The following is a 25,964-nucleotide window of genomic DNA, read 5'->3' on the forward strand; positions in this document are numbered from 1 at the left end:
TTCCAACCAATGTGTTTTCCATTTCTTTTCTATCAAACAATCTTTAAGAGGTTAGATTGGGGCCCCGCTAGTACAGCGGTATGTCTCCGGATTTACAACGCTAAATTCAGGGGTTCGATTCCCCTCGGTGGGCTGAGCAGATAGCCCGATGTGGCTTTGCTATAAGAAAAACACAAACACAAACGTTTAGATTGGCCTCCTGGCGGAAAGAGCGGTTGTTTCTGATATATAGTCTAGATGTAGAGTTAGGGTTAACTGATACTGCACGTGTGACATAAGACCTTATGTATACACTGTACAAAAAGACTCGCACAAACGGTGAGGACAGTTACGAGTGATACGTACATGAATTCAATGCTTCACTCTCTATCTCCAATTCCGTGAACGTAGCTTTCACTACTTGTACATTCAAATATCCCTGAAACCGAGAATACAGCTTTTGCCGAGGAGAACCTAGTTCACTCGAGGCGTAGCACGTGTTGAGGCATATCCTCTAGGTGTTAAACACGGGTAACCAAATTCTCGTTTGTGGCTTACTGACCAAATGGGCAACGGTTACAGGAAATGCTGGACGCCTTCCAATAAAGGTTAGTCTGTTGAAGATACGGGTTCTTTGCTTTGTTGTCTGATTACAAAGTTTTCTAGAAAAGCGAAACGTTGAATTAAAGCCGGATTTTATTAACTTTTAGTCTTAGTTTTATTAAAACAACACGTGTGTAAGTTATCCGTAGCATGACGCGGATTTTGTTTTAAATCTCTCCACGAAACAAGTTCAAATGTTTGTTTATAAATAAAATGGACGTCAACCTGTTTCTACATTTCATAATAAAGGTCGTTCGAGGAACATTTTCTAATGTCGATCTGGCTGGTACAATTCGGAATTGTACTACTCAGCTGATCCTACTACTTTTAATATTTTTGGAAGACTTGTTAACAAGTACGCATAAATGTGTTTCGTGTTTCAATATCGCAATCATCATTTATTAGAACGTGAGGCGTATTTTCAGTTTCTCTGAGAATATTTTATTCAATGTTATTTTCTAGTTAAACTTCTAAAACATGATAGCTAGTCCCTCTTACGAGCGTGGAGTTTGTTTTCAAGTTAATGTCTTCTTTTGTCGATGTAAGTTGACGTCACATACCGTCAGTATCAAAGACTTATTTCTGCTGTGACGTCAGAATGAATGGATACCTTGTGTTCATATAGGACAAGGCCTTCGTTGTTTAGAGACCTCTATGATTTCTTAGGTTCTTTTTCATTGACTTTTTTCTTTCGCATTTACAAAATGAGTTCGTATTTACAGCACGAGCTATCAATGAAAGATACCTAAAAATAAGTTATTAGTTGTAAGTTGCTTCAGCATCATACGATGTCTCTATAACCAAAGACGAAGGTTATAGTGTTAACAGAAAAAGATGACATAAATACATGTGAATATACTTACCATGGTTAGGGTCTATACACTTTGTGAAATCTAAGTTAAGCCTACTGAGAGCTATGAACAACCAGCAGACAGCCTGTTTATCCACTGTCTTTAAAACAAACCCAGAATCAAAAGATCACATTCAACCCCGGATTAAGGCACGGGCTTACCGGGCTGAAGCCCAGGGCCTCAAGCTATGACTATAAATGTATTGCACGTTGAGGTTCTGTCTCGATGGGGGAACCTGTAAGCTGAAAGGCCCAGGACAAATGAAACTCTTAAGCCGTGGTTGATCATATTATTCCAACGGGCGTTGTCGCCAAAATAGTGGAAGCAACGCTTAGTGTATGGATTGTGCATTCCATTATAAGTTATGTACGGATCAGCCCAGAAAACACGAGAGCGAGAAACAAGAAACTAAATTCAGCTAGTCAGAAACTTGAACTTAAAACTTCCACGTGATAGATAACTTCACAAAATACTTTTCACGTTATCTAAAAGAAATGTTTTCAGTAGTTCAAGATGTTATATAGAGATTCGTTAAATATATTAGCAACTTTGTGTGTTTACCATCATATATAACAATTACACACATAACCGGAGTAATATCTGTAACCGTATACAACAATTACACACATAACCGGAGTAATATCTGTAATCATATATAACAATCACACACATAACCGGAGTAATATCTGTAACCGTATACAACAATTACACACATAACCGGAGTAATATCTGTAATCATATATAACAATCACACACATAACCGGAGTAATATCTGTAACCGTATACAACAATTACACACATAACCGGAGTAATATCTGTAATCATATATAACAATCACACACATAACCGGAGTAATATCTGTAACCGTATACAACAATTACACACATAACCGGAGTAATATCTGTAACCGTATACAACAATTACACACATAACCGGAGTAATATCTGTAACCGTATACAACAATTACACACATAACCGGAGTAATATCTGTAACCGTATACAACAATTACACACATAACCGGAGTAATATCTGTAATCGTATATAACAATTACACACATAACCGGAGTAATATCTGTAACCGTATACAACAATTACACACATAACCGGAGTAATATCTGTAACCGTATACAACAATTACACACATAACCGGAGTAATATCTGTAACCGTATACAACAATTACACACATAACCGGAGTAATATCTGTAACCGTATACAACAATTACACACATAACCGAGTAATATCTGTAACCGTATATACACACATAACAATTACACACATAACCGGAGTAATATCTGTAACCGTATACAACAATTACACACATAACCGGAGTAATATCTGTAACCACAACAATTACACACGGAGTAATATCTGTAACCGTATACAACAATTACACACATAACCGGAGTAATATCTGTAACCGTATACAACAATTACACACATAACCGGAGTAATATCTGTAACCGTATACAACAATTACACACATAGCCGGAGTAATATCTGTAACCGTATACAACAATTACACACATAACCGGAGTAATATCTGTAACCGTATACAACAATTACACACATAGCCGGAGTAATATCTGTAACCGTATACAACAATTACACACATAACCGGAGTAATATCTGTAACCGTATACAACAATTACACACATAACCTGAATAATAACTATAACAAGAACTCTTCTGACCCAAAGGTCCTTTTTTAGGCCTAACAAGAATCCCAGTAAATTATGTTGAACTTTCAAAGTATAAAAGTTAAAGCTCACTCTAGAAGTACGTAAATAGCTTTAAATATTAATCAGGAAACACATTTCTCAATGTTATATTTTCTTCCAGCGACTAGGTCCAGTTCAAATCGATCGAAAAGTCACCAGGTGGCACTGCCGACACAAGAATACGGTAAAAAGCCACAAAAAGTCTCATCAGTTGAACTAAACGTTAACCCTAAAGCTTAGACGGTGTGAAACATGACTCACGTGGGTTTATTTTCATCGTATTCCTATAAACAGCCGAAAGTGTCGTGCACTTCCTTCAGTCTGAAGGAGTCAGAAATAACCATACATCTATAACACACTAAGTGTCACACTTCATTCAGTCTGAAGAAGACAGAAATAACCATACATCTATAACAAAGTGTCACACTTCATTCAGCCTGAAGAAGACAGAAAGAACCACACATCTATAACACACTAAGTGTCACACGTCTTTCAGTCTGAAGAAGACAGAAAGAACCACACATCTATAACACACTAACTGTTAAACTTCATTCAGTCTGAAGAAGACAGAAAGAACCATACATCTATAATACACTAACTGTTAAACTTCTTTCAGTCTGAAGAAGACAGAAAGAACCACACATCTATAACACACTAAGTGTCACACTTCATTCAGTCTGAAGAAGACACAGAGAACCACACATCTATAACACACTAAGCGTCACACCTCACCTAGTGTGAACAAGACAGAGAGAACCATACTCACAAAAGAAGCCAGCCAGAACTGTGCCTCAGTTCCGGATTGACTGATATGTCTAATAGCTTTAACCGACTTTGATTATTATAACTGTTACATTTCTGGATAAGATATATAGCTTGCAACCTTGTTTAACTCATGACACGTATCCACAAGTGTGTCAACTAGTAGAACACACTAACAATCACATATGGCAGCTGATGGCAGAAGCGAAAGAAAAATGGTCGGATGATGAAGAATTGCCAGTTTGCTCACTTCCTTCTGGTTGTTCTGTCATCGAAACAGTCCACTCTGTGATGATATCTTGCACGTCTATTGAGGTCAGAACCAGTTCTGAAAATATAGGTTGGTACTAAATTACAGATTTGGGTTGGTAGAAGAACATTATTAGAGAAATGAGTTCAAGAACGTGGGCCTGGACCGTCTGTTAACTCGTGGGGTGGAGAGTATATTTCTGTGATAGGAGAAACGAGGAAGTTACATACTGTTTGACTGAATGAGATACCCTAACGTATAGACCTTTATAAACCATCTGATAAACTGTCATCTGGTGGATCTTTATTTTATTTAAGCTTGTCGAGATTCGAAAAAGTGTTTTTGGTTTAGATATGTCCATCACTGCTGATTGAGGCGTGGCATGGCCTGGCGGTTAGAGCACACGACTCGCAACGTGCGAGTCACGAGTTCGAATCCTGTATTTGAACATGCTTTTGCTTTCAGCCGTTATAATGTTACGATCAAACCTACTATTCGTTCGTAAAGAGTAGTCTAAGTATTAGTAGTTGATGGTGTTTACTGTAGTATATCACTTCAAAATTCGGGACAACTACTGCAGACGGCCGTTAACAGTATTGACCGAAATTCAAACCAAACAAACAGACATACATTGTTGATTGGAATAATACTAGAATCAGTCGGAGCAGTTCTCTTCCTTTTAATGCATGAAGGATCACAGTTAATAGAAATTCTAAGACTAGCGCTCAGTGCTATTATGATAATTATTTGCATTGTTAGTTTAGTATCTAATCTCTTAAGCCAGGCGAATCATATGAAGTATTATTAGGATTACGGCCGAAACTGTTACTAGCAAGTAACAAAGTACATCCCAGCGATGTAGTAATACATTCGAAAATCGTGATTTTCGTTTTATTACACCAAAAACTCTTGGTTAAGCAGGAATATTAATTAGATGTATTAATTACTGAACTGATTTTTAGTTGTGATTAACGAAGGTGGCTTACTTCCTGTGTTTGACTGCATTTGTATTCGTTAATGGGTTGAAGAGAAACCTGAGACAACAGCTCCAAAGAGACAATTAAAAACAAAAGGGTATATTGTGCAATAATACACAATTCACGCACACAACTTCGCTAAATTGCAAGCTTTTGTTTAATACCCTCAAATCACTTGGAATAAGAAATCTGGTATAATATTTTTACAAGTTAGTGAGTCAAAATAATAAGAAATTCAAATACTTACACATTTATAAAGTTGTCGTTTAGAATAACACGAGATGTTAATTCCCAGCCATTCTCCTTTCGTTGACAGATCTGCAAGTCACGCCCTCTTGACGTCGTATCTCGCATGATAACTGTTTACCTTCTGAATGTACCAATATATATATCTACATTGAAATGGGTCCCATGTAACTTTTAAATTATTGTGTATTACGTCTTATCATTTGGTGAATATTTATATATTATGTCTTCATATGTTAAGAACTTTCACTTCACAGTTGTTTTGTATACCAAATATTTATTTGCCAACTTATTCGTGTGGTAGACATTTGTATGCGACCTCTTTATATGGCAAACAGTCATATATTATGCCATTTTCGTATGATGAATATTTATATATCATCTCTTGTTCGTACGGTAAGCATTATGTGTTATCTTCTTTGTATGATAAACATTTGCACATTACATTTTTTTTTTGTACAGTAAATATTCATATATTATCCTCTTAGTTTGGGAAATATAAATATTACGTTTTGTTGTACAGTAAATATTTATATATTACGCTTTAGTTTTAGTTAGTAAATATTTATATGTTACGTATTCTTTGTGTGGTAATGTCTTATATTATCTTCACATGGTAAAAATGTGTTTACTATGTCCTTGTATGGTAAATATTTATATATTCGGGTGTCTCATATGTTTGAATTAATTGCATTTAAGTTCTCTTAATTTATTCCAGCTAACAGCATGAGACATCAAGGTACATATAACACATTGGTGTTTCTGTGTGAATAAACATTGCAGCATAATCTCTTTGGGTAGTTTCGAAAGGTTGCGCATTACGTACAGACAGACACGACCATTAAACATAAAAAAAAATTCATCGTTGTGCGTTTCACTCGTTACTTCTTTCTTTCACATAATTCAATGATTCGCGTCTTCCAGAAATGCAGTTTTAACAAATACTAAAACTGACACATGAAGCACTTTGCTCGTTTTTCTCACAGGACACGTGGCACTTGCTCGGAATCCATCTTCACACTTTTACTTACCTCATTACCCCCACGTCCGTGTTATCTGTATATTTACCCCACGTGGAGCTCGCAGCGAACGAATGAATCTCGAGTTTTATACCCACGGATCCCGTGCAGAGAAGGAGGGACCCGGGGAAAAGACCAAGGTTTCGATTCTGATTGTTGAGCTGATAAAATAAATCACCCAGTTTCCGTGAGGAATGACAACTAAGCAGGACTGAATAATTATCCGGTGCACATCTTTTATCAGGAATGAGCCAGTCCCCGATCGACCTTGGTCAACATCCCGTCACTGTCAGAAGGGTTAACAATAGCAGATTGTGTAACTCCGAGTGGCGCTGTAGTTCCAAGACACCGTAATGAAATATTTTGCATCATTACAATCCATTCTAAGCACACATTGAGCATCTTGTTGGTTTTGTTTTCTTTTTTGTTTTATAAACGAATCAAAGGATTCTACATACTTCACTTCTTACAGAAAACAAGGCCCAACATGGCCAGATGGTTAAGGCGTTATAACGTGACGGCCAATCCCACTATTGGTTGGTTATAGAGTAGCCCAACGGTTGGCGGTGGGTGGTAGTGACTAGCTGCCTTCCTGCTAGTCTTACACTGCTAAGTTAGGGACGGCTAATGCAGGTAGCCCTCGTGTATCTTTGCGCGAAATTCAAAAAACAAACAGAAAACAATGAACGATAATATCTCTGTCATCACTAAGCCAATTCCTGTCAGCAGTGTGGCAGGAAGAACACCATGAGTTAACTTTTCCTGTCAGCAGTGTGGCAGGAAGAACACCATGAGTTAACTTTTCCTGTTAGCAGTGTGGCAGGAAGAACACCATGAGTTAACTTTTCCTGTTAGCAGTGTGGCAGGAAGAACACCATGAGTTAACTTTTCCTGTCAGCAGTGTGGCAGGAAGAACACCATGAAGTAACTTTTCCTGTTAGCAGTGTGGCAGGAAGAACACCATGAGTTAACTTTTCCTGTTAGCAGTGTGGCAGGAAGAACACCATGAGTTAACTTTTCCTGTCAGCAGTGTGGCAGGAAGAACACCATGAGTTAACTTTTCCTGTCAGCAGTGTGGCAGGAAGAACACCATGAGTTAACTTTTCCTGTTAGCAGTGTGGCAGGAAGAACACCATGAGTTAACTTTTCCTGTCAGCAGTGTGGCAGGAAGAACACCATAAGTTAACTTTTCCTGTCAGCAGTGTGGCAGGAAGAACACCATGAGTTAACTTTTCCTGTCAGCAGTGTGGCAGGAAGAACACCATGAGTTAACTTTTCCTGTTAGCAGTGTGGCAGGAAGAACACCATGAGTTAACTTTCCTGTTAGCAGTGTGGCAGGAAGAACACCATGAGTTAACTTTTCCTGTCAGCAGTGTGGCAGGAAGAACACCATGAAGTAACTTTTCCTGTTAGCAGTGTGGCAGGAAGAACACCATGAGTTAACTTTTCCTGTTAGCAGTGTGGCAGGAAGAACACCATGAGTTAACTTTTCCTGTCAGCAGTGTGGCAGGAAGAACACCATGAGTTAACTTTTCCTGTCAGCAGTGTGGCAGGAAGAACACCATGAGTTAACTTTTCCTGTTAGCAGTGTGGCAGGAAGAACACCATGAGTTAACTTTTCCTGTCAGCATGAGTTAACTTTTCCTGTCAGCAGTGTGGCAGGAAGAACACCATGAGTTAACTTTTCCTGTCAGCAGTGTGGCAGGAAGAACACCATGAGTTAACTTTTCCTGTCAGCAGTGTGGCAGGAAGAACACCATGAGTTAACTTTTCCTGTCAGCAGTGTGACAGGAAGAACACCATGAGTTAACTTTTCCCGTTAGCAGTGTGGCAGGAAGAACACCATGAGTTAACTTTTCCTGTCAGCAGTGTGGCAGGAAGAACACCATGAGTTAACTTTTCCTGTCAGCAGTGTGGCAGGAAGAACACCATGAGTTAACTTTTCCTGTCAGCAGTGTGGCAGGAAGAACACCACGAGTTAACTTTTCCTGTTAGCAGTGTGGCAGTAAGAACACCATGAGTTAACTTTTCCTGTTAGCAGTGTGGCAGTAAGAACATCATGAGTTAACTTTTCCTGTTAGCAGTGTGGCAGTAAGAACACCATGAGTTAACTTTTCCTGTTAGCAGTGTGGCAGTAAGAACATCATGAGTTAACTTTTCCTGTTAGCAGTGTGGCAGTAAGAACACCATGAGTTAACTTTTCCTGTTAGCAGTGTGGCAGTAAGAACACCATGAGTTAACTTTTCCTGTTAGCAGTGTGGCAGTAAGAACACCATGAGTTAACTTTTCCTGTTAGCAGTGTGGCAGTAAGAACGCCATGAGTTAACTTTTCCTGTCAGCAGAGTGGCAGTATGAACGCCATGAGTTAACTTTTCCTGTCAGCAGTGTGGCAGTAAGAACACCATGAGTTAACTTTTCCTGTCAGCAGTGTGCCAGTAAGAACACCATGAGTTAATTTTTTCTGTTAGCAGTGTGCCAGTAAGAACACCATGAGTTAACTTTTTTCCACGCTCTTGACTTCGATCAGACAGAAATTAAGTTTATTAAAATTTTTTTCCTCGCCTTCCAATCAGCGTTTTTAACAAAGGTTGAGATGTCTTCAGTCTATATAACTTGTTTTACGTTTGTTTTTGTTGTGTGTGTTGAAAATTGTTGTAAAACAATGCAAGTGTTGATCTGAAAGTTAGATACAATGTCTATTTCACAATTTGCTGGTTTTTAGATTCGTTACTTGTAGGTTTAACGTATCTTGGCCTTCTTCCAGAGGTCGCAACTGGGAATCTATTGCCACACAGAACCTGTACTTTTTTGTGGTGAGTTTTACATCGATAATAAAAAAAAAAGTAGTGACCCGGGAGGTGGTAGCCCCGATACAGAAATTAGGAAATTATAATAGGGTTCCAATTTAATTATTGGGAATACATCTCCATCTCAATATTTTGCTAACAACAGTTTGTTTCTACTCACTCTGCATGTACAAATACTATTTCGAAACAGGTGTCGTATCAAATGTACGAAACAAAGTAAATGTACGTGAGAATGTGAGACTGTAGAATACAGCAACAGTGTCATTTCTATTTTACGTGTTCTTGCACGTACACTCCAGTACGGCCCGGCATGGCCAGGTGGTTAAGGCACTCAACTAGTAATCCGAGGGTTGCGGGTTCGAATCCCCGGCACATCAAACATGCTCGCCCTTTCAGCCGTGGGGGCATTACAATGTGATTGTCAATCCCATTATTCGTTGGTAAAAGAGTAGCCCAAGAGTTGACGGTGAGTGGTGATGACTAGCTGCCTTCCCTCTAATCTTACACTGCAAAATTAGGGACAGGTAGCGCTGATAGCCCTCGTCTAGTGTAGCTTTGCGCGAAGTTCAAAACAAACAGCACAGTACTGGATATTGTATAAAATTGTTCAATAACAATTTAAGTGTTTTCTTATTACTCTCAGATAATATCTTTTTTTACGACTACTTGTCCCCGCTGGTACAGTGGTAATTCTTAGTTTTACAACACTAAAATCATGGGTTCGATTTCCTTCGGTGGACTCAGCAGATAGCCCAAGACTGCTTTGCTATAAGAAAACACACACATTACGACTACCCGCCCCTCCCTGAATGTTTTGTATATTCCTGTTCTTTTAAGCCTAAGTCTTGGTATTCCTAAAAAAACAAAAAATTGTACACAAAACGTTCTTTTACTGCTGGAAGAACATTTCATAGTGAACCAACCGAAACGTTTCGAACAACTGTAAACAGAACGTTCTGTTACTGCTGGAAGAACATTTCATCATGAACCAACCGAAACGTTTCGAACAATTGTACACAAAACGTTCTGTTACTGCTGGAAGAAGATTTCATAGTGAACCAACCGAAACGTTTCGAACAACTGTAAACAGAACGTTGTGTTACTGCTGGAAGAACATTTTATAGTAAACCAACCGAAACGTTTCGAACAACTGTACACAAAACGTTCTGTTACTGCTGGAAGAACATTTCATAGTGAACCAACCGAAACGTCCTTGATATTATACCTTATTGTAAGCTCGTTATGCTATTTATCACTAAAAACAAAACACGTTAATTTTATAAACATAATGGAATATTCGTTGATAACGAAAAACATATGGTGTTAGAAACTCATTTCTCTTATTCCCGAAAAGGCAAGACTTAGTATGAACAAATTATCTCCAAAAGATATTCCGGAAAGGCATGAGTTAATATCAACTAAATAGTTTCCAAAAGGTGTCCCAAAAAGGCGTTATTTAATATGAACCAGATGGTCTCCAAAATATATTCCGAAAAGGCATGATTTAATATAAACTAGATTGTCACCAGAAGGTATCCCGAAAAGGTATGACTAATATGAACTAAATGGTCTCCAAAAGATATGACTTATATAAACTAGATGGTCTCTGAAAGACATTCTCTGCAATACGCAAACAACGTGTAACTTTTGTAACGATTTTAGTTTTTACCGTGTAAAAGGTTACCAAAGAAGCCCGAGTGCCAGGATATAACTCAAGAATACAATGAAGGCTCGTGAAACAGCCACGTGATAATAATTACGATGACGAACTTGGACGAAGCTGCAATTAAAACATGGTAGATTGGTTGGTTTGTTTCTGTTAAAGCATAACTTACACAATGAGCTATCTGCACTGTCCGAACGCGGGTATCGAACCTTCATCTTTAAAATTACAAGCCTTCTCGATCTTACACCACTTATCAATTTAGGGTAAACAAAAAGTTAGATGTACTGGATGAAACTTTTTGTTTTAAATAATATTGCATAAAATAACGAAAAAATCATATCACATTATACACATCCGTTGTTTATGTCCTAGGTCAATTCCATTATATATATAAAATAAATACTGCAATACGAAAAAGTTATACTGTGGACAGCAGTGTCACCTATCAACAAAATGATAAAATGTACAGTTTACTGTAGACAATTGTGTCACTAGTTAAAATGATAATGAAATATAGAGTTTTCTCTTTATCTTTTCACATTACAACTTTATAAACAACAACAGCAAACAGAAGAATGTAAACAGGAAAAAAACAAGCTAGCGATATTCCTGGAGTGCTTGTTACTCATCAGACCTTAAGAATATCTGACATGTAAGTTCTACAGAACATCTACATAAGAACCGTGATTTAGTTATAAACAACAGACAAAAACAGTTGTGAAGCCTTAAATTACTAGTGGTTTATTTTAGTAACAGTTTGGCATATTGTCTGGATGACAAGGAATTCTTTGATACGCAATTCTCCTTCATTGGAAAACAAAACGAAAAAAAATGTTTTCCTTATTTGGAACATCGTGCTCAGTGTGCATGTGCGCTGGTACTCGCGAGTTAATCACTGAAAATTGTTTGACGTAAACATTGAGTGATGGATGTGACGCAGCCTTTTGAGGACATTGTCTACAGGTCGACTTGTAAACAATCTGTGAATCATGGTGGGCTCTTGAAATAAAGGAATTTCCACAAACGTAAGGCAGAACAAAAGTTAACGTGCGTTTTCTCGTTTGTTTTAAGTTTTCATTATGCTGTTGACTAGGTCACTGTTTCGATGGGTATAATGCTGCCTAAGTCAGTGTATAAACCTAATTTATCACTCTCACTGATGGTCACCAAAAGATATCCCGAAAAGGCATGACTTATGTAAACTAAATGGTATCGAAAAGATACCCCGAAAAAGCATGACTTATATGAACTAGATGACATCTAATAAAAGATATCCCGAAAAGGCAAGACTTATATAAACTAGATGACATCTAATAAAAGATACCCCGAAAAAGCATGACTTATATGAACTAGATCGTCTTTAAGAGATATCCCGAAAAGGCATGACTTATATAAACTGAATGATCTCGAAAAGATATCCCTAAAAGGCATGACTTGTATAAACTAGATGACATCTAATAAAAGATATCCCGAAAAGGCAAGACTTATATAAACTAGATGGTCTCTAGAAGGTATCCCGAAAAGGCATGACTTATATAAACTAGATGACATCTAATAAAATATATCCCGAAAAGGCAAGACTTATATAAACTAGATGACATCTAATAAAAGATATCCCGAAAAGGCATGACTTATATAAACTAGATGACATCTAATAAAAGATACCCCGGAAAAGCATGACTTATATGAACTAGATCGTCTTTAAGAGATATCCCGAAAAGGCATGACTTATATAAACTGAATGATCTCGAAAAGATATCCCTAAAAGGCATGACTTGTATAAACTAGATGACATCTAATAAAAGATATCCCGAAAAGGCAAGACTTATATAAACTAGATGGTCTCTAGAAGGTATCCCGAAAAGGCATGACTTATATAAACTAGATGACATCTAATAAAATATATCCCGAAAAGGCAAGACTTATATAAGCTAGATGACATCTAATAAAAGATATCCCGAAAAGGCATGACTTATATAGACTAGATGGTCTCTAGAAGGTATTCCGAAGAGGCATGACTTATATAAACTAGATGACATCTAATAAAAGATATCCCGAAAAGGCATGACTTAAAAACTAGATGACATCTAATAAAAGATATCCCGAAAAGGCATGACTTATATAAACTAGATGGTCTCCAAAAGATAGTCTCTGCAATACGCAAACAATGTGTAACTTTTGTAACGGTTTTAGTTTTTACCGTGTAAAAGGTTATCAAAGAAAGTTTTGTTTGTTTTGGAATTTCGCATAAAGCTACTCGAGGGCTATCTGCGCTAGCCGTCCCAAATATAGCAGTGTAAGACTAGAGGGAAGGTAGCTAGTCATCACCACCCACCGCCAACTCTTGGGCTACTCTTTTACCAACGAATAGTGGGATTGACCGTAACATTATAACGCCCCCACGACTGGGAGGGAGAGCATGTTTGGCGCGACGCGGGCGCGAAATCGCGACCCTCGGATTACGAGTCACGCGCCTTACGCGCTTGGCCATGCCGGGCCCAGTTACCAAAGAAGCACGAGCGCCAGGATATAATTCATAAAAATACAATGAAGGCTCGTGAAACAGCCACGTGATAATAATTACGATGACGACAGTGGACAAAGTTTGACGGAACTATTTTTTCCTTCTTCACTGTTTCGTAGGGATGAAGTGACCCTCCCCAACTGGCTGCAAATGATTAAATGATATTTTTACATGTGTAGAGGGGGGAGGTTAAAACATGAACAGTTATAATTATAACTTTATACATTTATTTATTTATCCCTCACTGGTACAGCGGTTAGTCTACGGATTTACAACGCTAAAATCTGGGGTTCTATTTTCCGCGGTGGACTCAGCAGATAGTCTAATGTGGCTTTGCTATAAGAGAAACACACACAGACACACATATTTATTTATTTAGTTCTAATTCCACACAACATGTAGGACGGCTAAATCGGTATCCTCACTGCTAAGAGTGTCCTACCTTAGCAGATACGTCTCCTCATAGGATACATTTTTACATTACTTCATGAAGTTTGTATGTACCCTAGTTCTATGTTTTACGTGGTAATTTCTGTTATGTTTTAGCCTAATTATCTGGACGATTTAGAAGTTATAAAAATAACTGAAGGAAGGAAGATGCTATTGGTTACCCTACCTTTCCCTGAATAACGTGACTGTTGTAGTATATTGACACGAACAGTTAGGAAGGAAGAGAACCAAGTTATTTCATTCTATACATGGATGAAATGTCCACATGCCCCGCCCCTCCCAACTTTCCAAGGTCTTTTAGCCTTAAATGTCAGACTTCCTGAAGGAAGTGACGTAGTTACAGTTTATTAAAGAAGTGTTTCAGTAAAATAATGATGGTTATTGGCGTTAATGTTTGAAAACAGTAGACATTCTGTCTACCAAACACAGGCTGTTTTACAACCAGTTTATGTTTCATGTACAAACTATAATAGTAGATTTTCAGTTTGCGAAACAGACGCTGTTTTACACGTATTATAGACACGTTGTTTGTTTCTTAACGTTTATAAAGCTACTTCCGTCCTGTCGGGTTCGATGTTTAACTGGATATTACATTGGAGCTCTACACTAGTATTAAACATCTGGGCGAAAGTCAACAGTTTCTCTTGTACGTCCAGGTGGCTTAACTATCACATACTTTGTTACAGATATCACTAATCGTGTTTAGACACAAAGACAATAGAAATATAACACAAGCTAGAAACTAAACACACTCACAGAGGAAACGAAAGATTCTACATTCTGTAATATAAGTGGACGCTTAAGTTGTATGGTGAATAGTAGCTGGTTCACTATTGTATATGGGTGTTATAGTTGTAAACTACCTTCACTAATGTGTATGGGTGTTATAGTTGTAAACTACCTTCACTAATGCATATGGGTGTTATAGTTGTAAACTACCTTCACTAATGTACATGAGTGTTATAGTTGTAAACTACCTTCACTAATGTACATGGGTGTTATAGTTGTAAACTACCTTCACTATTGTATATGGGTGTTATAGTTGTAAACTACCTTCACTAATGTGTATCGGTGCCACAGTTGTAAACTACCTTCACTAATGCATATGGATGTTATAGTTGTAAACTACCTTCACTAATGCATATGGGTGTTATAGTTGTAAACTACCTTCACTAATGCATATGGGTGTTATAGTTGTAAACTACCTTCACTAATGCATATGGGTGTTATAGTTGTAAACTACCTTCACTAATGCATATGGGTGTTATAGTTGTAAACTACCTTCACTAATGCATATGGGTGTTATAGTTTAAACTACCTTCACTAATGCATATGGGTGTTATAGTTGTAAACTACCTTCACTAATGCATATGGGTGTTATAGTTGCAAACTACTTTCACTAATGCATATGGGTGTTATAGTTGTAAACTACCTTCACTAATGTATGTGGGTGTTATAGTTGTAAACTACCTTCACTAATGTGTATCTGTGCCACAGTTGTAAACTACCTTCACTAATGTATATGGGTGCCACAGTTGTAAACTACCTTCACAAATGTATATCTATGCCACAGTTGCAAACTACCTTCACTGATGTATATGGGTGCCACAGTTGTAAACTACCTTCACTTGTGTGTATAGGTATCACAGTAATCTCTATAAATAAATGCCACTGTGATATGTAAATCTGTTCCTCACACGTTTCCATATTTCTTGATCAATCAGTACAAAACTTGATGTAGGATGAAGTGAGGAAGACCATAAGAGGTTGGATACCCCATTTTTGAATTTGTCCTAACAATTTTGCACAAATCTGTAGGATAACATGTGGGAGGTCATGAAGAAGGTGGGGTTAGACAATAAATGTCTCTCTGTGTATCTGTTCCGCGTACGTTTCCACATTTATTGACCAACCAGAACCAAACTTGACAAAGTAATACAGGATGTCATTAGAAAGGTCATGAGGAAAGGGTAGGGGCTGGATCCCCATTTAATTTCATATATAACTTTGGAAAATTACTAAATCAGCACCACTTTTCACAGTAATATAGAATGATATGACCTCTCATATAATTTCACATTGATAGAATTCTTGGGAACAGAATGTCCTTATTTTTAATATTGGTACAGTTATGTATTTTTTATTGTATTTAATGTTTATTATGTTAAGAAAAGGTAGAAACACAATTTCCTGTTGTGTGTTACAATTAACTCTTTTGTTCACCCGTCCACTCGAGCTCGAGATTGAACACGTTAATACGTAAATGTCATTGTTGGTAGATGTTGGTTGCACTTCGATAAATACATCGAGTGTGAATTAAGTTTCAAACATTAGTTTTAAACAGTAAAAGCATGCCTTTACAGGACAACATTTTAGTTTTAAACAGCAAGAAAGATATGATACGGATATCAACACATTAGTTTGAAAAATGTATGAAGATAAAATAACTATTTTAAATTAACACAAATAATTTACTTCGAGCGAAACGAACTTCTCTACGTGACGTATTAATTATATTAAACCATTTTGCAATCCATACATGGTGATTATTAGATCGTAACAGTTTGGGTAAGTACGAAAACATTTACAGGTACGTACAGCATGATTCATGGACATAGCATCTTAGTTGTTTTGGAAGTGACATCAGTTCATTACTACATAGTTATATATAAACTGATAAGCACAAGATGAAACGAACATCAGTTGTTTTGTCCCTCGAATCGAAGGCACAACGTAATGTTAAGTTTGTAACAATGGATGTTGTATGTGGAACTATAGCATTAAAAGGATTGCAATAGTGAGGTATCACTCTAGACATAGCCCTGCAAGAACAGCAATAGTGAGGTAGCACTCTAGACATAGCCCTGCAAGAACAGCAATAGTGAGGTAGCACTCTAGACATAGCCCAGCAAGAACAGCAATAGTGAAGTAACACTCTAGACATAGCCCTGCAAGAACAGCAATAGTGAGGTATCACTCTAGACATAGCCCTGCAAGAACAGCAATAGTGAGGTAGCACTCTAGACATAGCCCTGCAAGAACAGCAATAGTGAGGTAGCACTCTAGACATAGCCCTGCAAGAACAGCAATAGTGAGGTAGCACTCTAGACATAGCCCTGCAAGAACAGCAATAGTGAGGTAGCACTCTAGACATAGCCCTGCAAGAACAGCAATACTGAAGTAACACTCTAGACATGATCTTGAAATGGTAGCAATACTGAACTAGCACTCTAGACCTAGTGAGCGAGAGTTAGAATATCACCGTTACAACGGTCTAAAATAAACATTCCGCTACAATCCACAACAACATCAACAAACATAAGTTTATTCAACTATACAACAACAGTTAGACATAAATTGAACACATATCAAAACACAGTTTATAAACACCTTTGTAGTGAGGACTTAACACGAATGATAATGGAATCAGGAAAAATAATCAGAAAAAAGAAACCTACTTACAACACAAAAATATAGTTCAGTGTTAATAACAACACCGAGTGTTAAACAGCAGTAATTCACTAAATCTATCATTCACCATCTGTCTCGTAACTCTTAGGTTTTTCTTACAGCAAAGCCATATTGAGCTATCTACTGTGTCCACCGAGAGGAATCGAACCTCTGATTCTAGTGTTATAAATATGAAGACTTATCTCTGTTCCAACAGGGTACTCCTCACAACTCTCTCTGCAAGTGAAGCTTCTGGCAAGACGTTTATAAACTGAGTAGGTTACAACAGTACACCTCAGATGATCATAAATTTACATAATCTTCTACTACAAGAATATTATCTGTACTTCACCGCTAGGAGATCTGATGTTAGTTTTATCATGCGAGATATTTACTCAAAATATTGGTAAATAACCAGAAGGTGAGGTAGCGTTTTAATTCAGATAAAAATTCAAAGATAAATTAAACTATAGGCGAAAATAACAAATGAGCGATAAAGACAACCGTAACCACAAAAGAAAAAAAACATAATCTGCTGTCTCAGAAGGTAGCACTCTGAGCATAGCCTACAAGAGTGGAAATGTTCAAATAATATTCTATACGTAGCCTCTAAAGGTTTGTAACAATTACGTTAGCACTTTGGACGTAGCAACGCAAAACACAATACAATGTTCAGTTTGGAACAATGTATGGAATTCGTTTTACTGACATACGTTCAGGAATCGACAACAATGGAAGTAACCTTGAACACTCGCTACAGTGGTGACCTCTTTAGAAACAATTCCCAAGATGGCGTACTTTCGAAACACCTTCTGTTCGGTTAAAGAAAAAAATAGAAGTATTATTTAACTTAAAAAGATGAGGTTATTCAGTAAATAAAATGAATGTATTAGAACAATAACTATGTTTTATAGGATACGTTAGCGGTCCACTTCTAAAGGGTCATGGTAACAAGAAACAACGCATCCTTACTTGAAAAACAAAGATAATTTGTCATTTAGAGCCCAACAAACTGGGGATTTATTTATATTTGTTCTTTAAACGCCTGTAGTTTAATTCACGGGTTCACAAATAACGTTGTGCGAGAAAGTATACCATGTATGTTTAGTTATCGAATCAGAAAAACTGTAAGGTTCACTAGGCTATGATTGTTAACTGCTATATTTGTAAACTACTTGAGTATTCCATGCGAGAAATTGTAAGTCCCACTTTACGTTATTCGGTCCTAGATATTCAGTCAATGTTTTGTTTTTATACTTAAATCGAAAATTGTATAAAGGAAAACTGAATTTTAAAAATCATATTTTGGTTACATATCACTATAGCATACTTCGTAAACTCCCCTCTCTTCCCCTAGTACCTCAGCTTTATCTCTGAATGTTTGTAATACTACAAACCGGGTTTCGATACCATTTATGGACACATTACACCCAATATGTAGTTTCATGTTTAACTACAAATATACAAAATAATAGCTCGTCAAACATCTCTCAGAAATTAATGAACATAAAAAAAAAAATAATTTTAACTTTATCAGACCTCTTACTGACCCTCGGCATCTTTCTGTTTGACACTTCGGTGATTCAGCAGTAAATATGAGGGGTCACAAAGCTAAAAAATCGGGTTTTGATACCCGCGGTGGACAGCGCACCCCTAGCCCATTCTGTTGTGGCTTTGTTTGTTTTATGATTAAACACAAAGCTACATAATGGGTGTCTGTGCTCTGACTACTATGAGTGTCGAAACCCGGTTTCTAGTATTGTGAGTCCCCAGACATACTGTTGTGCCACGTTGGAGCCTGTGGCTTTGTGTTTGACAATAAACAAACAAAACCTAATTTTTCACAAAAAGTCTGAACATTTGTATCACTGTGAAACGTTTGTACATACGATAACGATAAACCTCATTAATTATGATAAACTTGTAATTCTTCATATCTGCTTTTTGGTTTGTCTAAAATAAACATTTCATTACAGTAGTGTTAATACAAGATAGAATCATTATACTGTTCTACAGTAGTGTTAATACAAGATAGAATCATTAAACAGTTTTACAGTAGTGTTAATACAAGATAGAATCATTATACAGTTTTACAGTAGTGTTAATACAAGATAGAATCATTATACAGTTTTACAGTAGTGTTAATACAAGATAGAATCATTATACTGTTTTACAGTAGTGTTAATACAAGATAGAATCATTATACAGTTTTACAGTAGTGTTAATACAAGATAGAATCATTATACTGTTTTACAGTAGTGTTAATACAAGATAGAATCATTATACTGTTTTACAGTAGTGTTAATACAAGATACAATCATTATACAGTTTTACAGTAGTGTTAAGACAAGATAGAATCATTATACAGTTTTACAGTAGTGTTAATACAAGATAGAATCATTATACAGTTTTACAGTAGTGTTAATACAAGATAGAATCATTATACAGTTTTACAGTAGTGTTAATACAAGATAAAATCATTATACAGTTTTACAGTAGTTTTAATACAAGATAGAATCATTATACAGTTTTACAGTAGTGTTAATACAAGATAAAATCATTATACAGTTTTACAGTAGTTTTAATACAAGATAAAATCATTATACTGTTTTACAGCAGTGTTAATACAAGATAGAATAATTATACTGTTTTACAGTAGTGTTAATACAAGATAGAATCATTATACTGTTTTACAGTAGTGTTAATACAAGATAGAATCATTATACTGTTTTACAGTAGTGTTAATACAAGATAGAATCATTATACTGTTTTACAGTAGTGTTAATACAAGATAGAATCATTATACAGTTTTACAGTAGTGTTAATACAAGATAGAATCATTATACTGTTTTACAGTAGTGTTAATACAAGATAGAATCATTATACAGTTTTACAGTAGTGTTAATACAAGATACAATCATTATACAGTTTTACAGTAGTGTTAAGACAAGATAGAATCATTATACAGTTTTACAGTAGTGTTAATACAAGATAGAATCATTATACAGTTTTACAGTAGTGTTAATACAAGATAGAATCATTATACAGTTTTACAGTAGTGTTAATACAAGATAAAATCATTATACAGTTTTACAGTAGTTTTAATACAAGATAGAATCATTATACAGTTTTACAGTAGTGTTAATACAAGATAAAATCATTATACAGTTTTACAGTAGTTTTAATACAAGATAAAATCATTATACTGTTTTACAGCAGTGTTAATACAAGATAGAATAATTATACTGTTTTACAGTAGTGTTAAGACAAGATAGAATCATTATACAGTTTTACAGTAGTGTTAATACAAGATAGAATCATTATACAGTTTTACAGTAGTGTTAATACAAGATAGAATCATTATACTGTTTTACAGTAGTGTTAATACAAGATAGAATCATTATACAGTTTTACAGTAGTGTTAATACAAGATAGAATAATTATACTGTTTTACAGTAGTGTTAATACAAGATAGAATCATTATACTGTTTTACAGTAGTGTTAATACAAGATAGAATCATTATACAGTTTTACAGTAGTGTTAATACAAGATAGAATCATTATACTGTTTTACAGTAGTGTTAATACAAGATAGAATCATTATACAGTTTTACAGTAGTGTTAAGACAAGATAGAATCATTATACAGTTTTACAGTAGTGTTAATACAAGATAGAATCATTATACTGTTTTACAGTAGTGTTAATACAAGATAGAATCAGTATACAGTTTTACAGTAGTTTTTAAGACAAGATAGAATCATTGTACAGTTTTACATGCATGATAATCGATGGTGTGTATCGAAAACAAAACTAAGTGAAGAAACTAATCAACTTATTTGTGTCATGTATCGAAGATATTGAAAATAAAATATTAAACCTAGAGTAACGTGTCGTTTATAGGGGTCGCCATCGAATACCATGCCAGCAACACGAAAACCAATTATAGCTGCATTCTAATCGACTCGAAAACTGAAGATGTTAATTGGAATAGACATTAGGTTAGATTATATCTGGTATAATGTGGATCAGATACACAAAACTAACAGAAAGTAACTTTGTTGCTTCAGTAGGCTCAATTAATTAGTTTAGAACGCTTACAGCTGTTAGCTGATTATCATAATTTATGCCTATTACGTCATTTCTTGTGGTAAAAAATCGTACACGAAGATCCAGAAAGGTACTTACTGCATGTATTGGACTCTAAATCATACATGAAAAACTAAATGGAACATTTTAGGATTAAGAGATGTGTTAAAAGATAACCCGTTTGCTTTAATTTTGAACACGAAATTATAATATATTTTAGTAGAAATAATTTAAATAAATACTGTTTATAATATATTTTAGAGAGTTGTGGGTGATATATAAAACGAAGGACGATTAAATCCGGTTATTAGATGAGAAAAAGTAGGCTTATAGCATGTGTGTCTTCTATAGCAAAGTCACATCGGGCTATCTGCTGAGCCTACCGAGGGGAATCGAACCCTGACTTTAGCGTTGTAAATCCGTAGACTTACCGCTGTACTGGTGGGGGGCTAGAGCTGAGTGAGTGGTTTTCTTCTGATCGATAAGTTCAAAATTAGAAATGGCTATGCTCACGCGTAGATATCTATTTGTGTTCCTCCGTTAGGAAATTCTGAAACAAAAATTAAATAACAACTAAGATAAAGCTAAAAAACAAATTAATCGTTTAAACTGAATACAAATGTTATTGGTTGACGTTCACGCCAGCCGAGAAAAGTGGTTAAACTAGAGAGAAGGCAACTAGTCAACACCACCCGCCGCGAACTCTTGGGCTGCTCTTTTACCAATAAACAATGGGATTGATTATTACATTATAACACCCATATGGATGAAATACCAAACACGTTTGATGACGAAGATTCAAACATGCCACTTAAAATCATGATAGAAGTTACCTGTTTTGTAATTATCTCCACCACCTAAGGTGGGCAGAGGTCACAGTTTCACCGGTTTGTTTTTATTTATTTGTGAATTTGTCAGCAAGATTTATCGAGAACAGAAGGATGAAGTTGGACGAAAGCTGATACACATGTGGAATATGACCCGGCGTAGAAGTGTCTAGTTTTTGAAATTTTAGGGTCAAAGGTCAAACTCACAGCAAGGTCACGATTTTTCGCACTATTCTTACTCTATAACTCAGTCAAAAACGATAGGATTTTAATGAAACTTAGTGGACATAGGCAGAATACTGTTCCTAAATGTCCTGCCAAAAGTGGTCCGTGTTTGTTAGAAATTACGGACACACAGACACGTTTTTGTATTTTTAAGAACAGGATATGATTAACGCTGTGTGGTGGAGGCAGCGCTACCTGCTGAGGGCCGCTCCAGCTTCGTTTTAAAACGTGTTTTATTCCATAGTGTCTGTTTACAATATCAATTGTTCTAGTGGTGATATATATTACCGTTTATACCCACAAGGTAAATTTCTTGTTCTCTCTATTCTCTTGTTCCACAGCTTCAGTTTATCTTTTTTTTTTTTTACAAAGTTAATATTCATCTAATGCTTTTTAGTCATTTATTCCAGTTCAAAAGAGAATTGTATGTCAACGCATATAAACAACTTCGAGTTTATTACCGAGTTGACCGTTCAGTTGAAGTTTTGAGAACTTACTTAAAGATAAGTGTGTAATCTTCATACAATAAGTTTTTCATTAGTCAAACACTTAGATACTTTATAAGGCAAACTTCTAGGCCCTCTTCGTGTAAAAGTCAAATTTATAGGTTGTGTTCGTTTAGAAGTCAAACTTCTAGGTTTTCTTCGTTTATAAGTCAAATTTCTAAGTCATCTAGGTTTGTAAGTCAAACTTCTAGGCACTACACATTTATAAGGCAAACTTCTAGGCCCTCTTCGTTTAAAAGTCAAACTTCTAGGTTCTGTTCTTTTAGAAGTCAAACTTCTTTGTTTTCTTCGTTTATAAGTCAAATTTCTAAGTCATCTAGGTTTGTAAGTCAAACTTCTAGGCACTACACATTTATAAGGCAAACTTCTAGGCCCTCTTCGTTTAAAAGTCAAACTTCTAGGTTCTGTTCTTTTAGAAGTCAAACTTCTTGGTTTTCTTCGTTTATAAGTCAAATTTCTAGGTCATCTAAGTTTGTAAGTCAAATTTCTAGGTCCTCTTCGTTTATAAGTCAAACTCTATACACTGTTTATATATAAGACAACTATTGTTACTCTTTGTTTATAAGTCAAACTCTAGGTATTTGTTTATAAGTCAAACTCCAGGTATTCCTTTATAAAGACAAACTCCAGGTATTTTTCGTTTATAAGTCAAAGTTTTACACAATGCCATTACAAGTCAAATTTCTATCTCCTTATAAGTCTGTTACATTGTTTCCTGTTGTTAACTGAACATTGTTATTTATATGAACTTTTAGTTGCATTCTCATTTTCCAAGGTTTATTATTATTCTTCAGATTCCAGTTGGAGGTAAACGTTTTCTGGAAGATTATATTTTATTCGGAGGTTACACATCACTGTTTCTTCTGTACGACTTATGCTGAAAGCATACCACTGGAAGTAGTGTCGCTTAATGTGTTCTGGTACATAATTGGTAGAGTTATTATCATGATAAAGGAGTGAGTGTTTCATTCGCTTAGTAACTCATTCCTTCCCTTGTTCCGAAGAAAAACAAAAATACTATGCAACGTGTTTATAGTTGTGGCCGAGTCTACGTACTAGCCTGGATAATTTATTTGGCTTGTTCAGTTATTAATAATCTAAGTGGGCCTTTCAAAATACCTTGGATAATAAATACAGCTCGTTAGATATAAGTGTCTGCTTTGTTTGAGCCTAATATTATAATAGTAGTTTGTCTGGTGGAATAAAGAAACACAACAGTGCCAGACTTTACAAATGACCAGCTGGTATGAATTCTAGGAATACACCAATTATAGAAGGTGTAATAAGTTACATTAAAACTATTTTGAATATGCAAATAAACAAGTCACGGGACGTTCACAACGATATAAATTTGTGATGGAACAGATTGTATCAGAAGTGCTGTTTAACGTTACTTAGCGTTACGTAGGTAGCGTGACGTCACCAAAAATTAATTGTTTTTGGGTATGTGTGTTGAACAGTCCTTTCTTCCATAAAATATTTATATACTAGATAATAAAGGTGCATTCAGATCGTGAATATTCAACACGGGTTTGTTCCTTGTACTTAACGACATTATTAAACAAACTAGTTGAATCAACTTGGGGTCCCAGGACTATCCAGAAAGAAAACTGCAACAGTCATACCATAGCTGTTATAAGCGAAGATAGTCAGCCTGCAGTAGACAAAAACATAAATGTCATGTTCAAGGTAGTCATTCCTAACATAATCAAAAAGGATCTCCGTCTGAAAACAAGGCCTATATCAAGAAATGAGTTCACTACGGTAAGACGTTTAGTCATACCTGCAATTCGAAGATCACATACTCCAAACAGCTGAAGAATGAAACTAGTATTCAAGTTATTCTGTACAAGGGCATACCAATAGACTTGCTTGCCAAAGTGGTGACCTTTGGCATTATAGAGCGTTTTCCAAAGGAAACTGCACTGAAGAGATATTAGTAAACAACTGTTCTACACTTGACTGTTAACGATAGTAAATGAATAAGAGACAAAAAGAAACATTAGGTTACGTGATGCAAAACAATGACATAAAGACAGTACTTTAACAATATAATGTAATGTTAACGGTAAAGAGAGAATTATGTAGACTAATATTGTTGAGAACATTTGTTTATTTATATCTTCATGTTTATTGTAACAAATAAACTTTGACTTATATTTTGTTGATATATTTCGACTTTTATTTGTATCAAGACTATCAAGTCAATTAGGGTTTCCAAAGTATCTTCATTTTCTTTCATAAGACCACACTTCTAAACGATATCTGTTTTTATCTGCTAGTTAGATGCTATGAATTTCAACTATTACAGTTTACTTAAGCATTGGTGAACTATTAAAACGACAAATGGATTTAATCTATATTGAATACTATCCACTGTCAGATCAATATTCGGAGTAACAGTGCCAGATACTTAATAGTACTGTGTGAACTACTACCATCACAGGGAGTAACAGTACCAGATACTTAATAGTACTGTGTGAACTACTACCATCACAGGGAGTAACAGTACCAGATACTTAATAGTACTGTGTGAACTACTACCATCACAGGGAGTAACAGTACCAGATACTTAATAGTACTGTGTGAACTACTACCATCACAGGGAGTAACAGTACCAGATACTTAATAGTACTGTATGAACTACTACCATCACAGGGAGTAACAGTACCAGATACTTAATAGTACTGTATGAACTACTACCATTACAGGGAGTAACAGTGCCAGATACTTAATAGTGCTGTGTGAACTACTACCAACACAGGGAGTAACAGTACCAGATACTTAATAGTACTGTATGAACTACTACAATCACAGGGAGTAACAGTACCAGATACTTAATAGTACTGTGTGAACTACTACCATCACAGGGAGTAACAGTACCAGATACTTAATAGTACTGTATGGACTACTACCATCACAGGGAGTAACAGTACCAGATACTTAATAGTACTGTATGAACTACTACCATCACAGGGAGTAACAGTACCAGATACTTAATAGTACTGTGTGAA

At 35.9% G+C, this 25,964-nt stretch overlaps 1 protein-coding gene across 2 annotated transcripts in view; it reads left to right on the forward strand.

Moving 5' to 3' along the window:
* The first annotated feature begins 240 nt into the window (after window positions 1-240).
* LOC143230339 (uncharacterized) overlaps window positions 241-25,964 on the forward strand; it is a 53,829-nt gene continuing 28,105 nt past the window's right edge. Inside the window, exons 1-2 of one of the 2 annotated variants that reach the window (XM_076463738.1) lie at window positions 241-587; window positions 5,460-5,785. In XM_076463738.1, coding sequence (XP_076319853.1) covers window positions 5,623-5,785 — 163 coding nt within the window. In that variant the 5' untranslated portion in view covers window positions 241-587; window positions 5,460-5,622. The remainder of the gene's footprint in view (window positions 588-5,459; window positions 5,786-25,964) is intronic. The other variant, XM_076463748.1, reaches the window with a different exon arrangement.

Source organism: Tachypleus tridentatus, chromosome 1 (genome assembly GCF_004210375.1).
Source record: "Tachypleus tridentatus isolate NWPU-2018 chromosome 1, ASM421037v1, whole genome shotgun sequence".
NCBI classification, from domain to species: domain Eukaryota; kingdom Metazoa; phylum Arthropoda; class Merostomata; order Xiphosura; family Limulidae; genus Tachypleus; species Tachypleus tridentatus.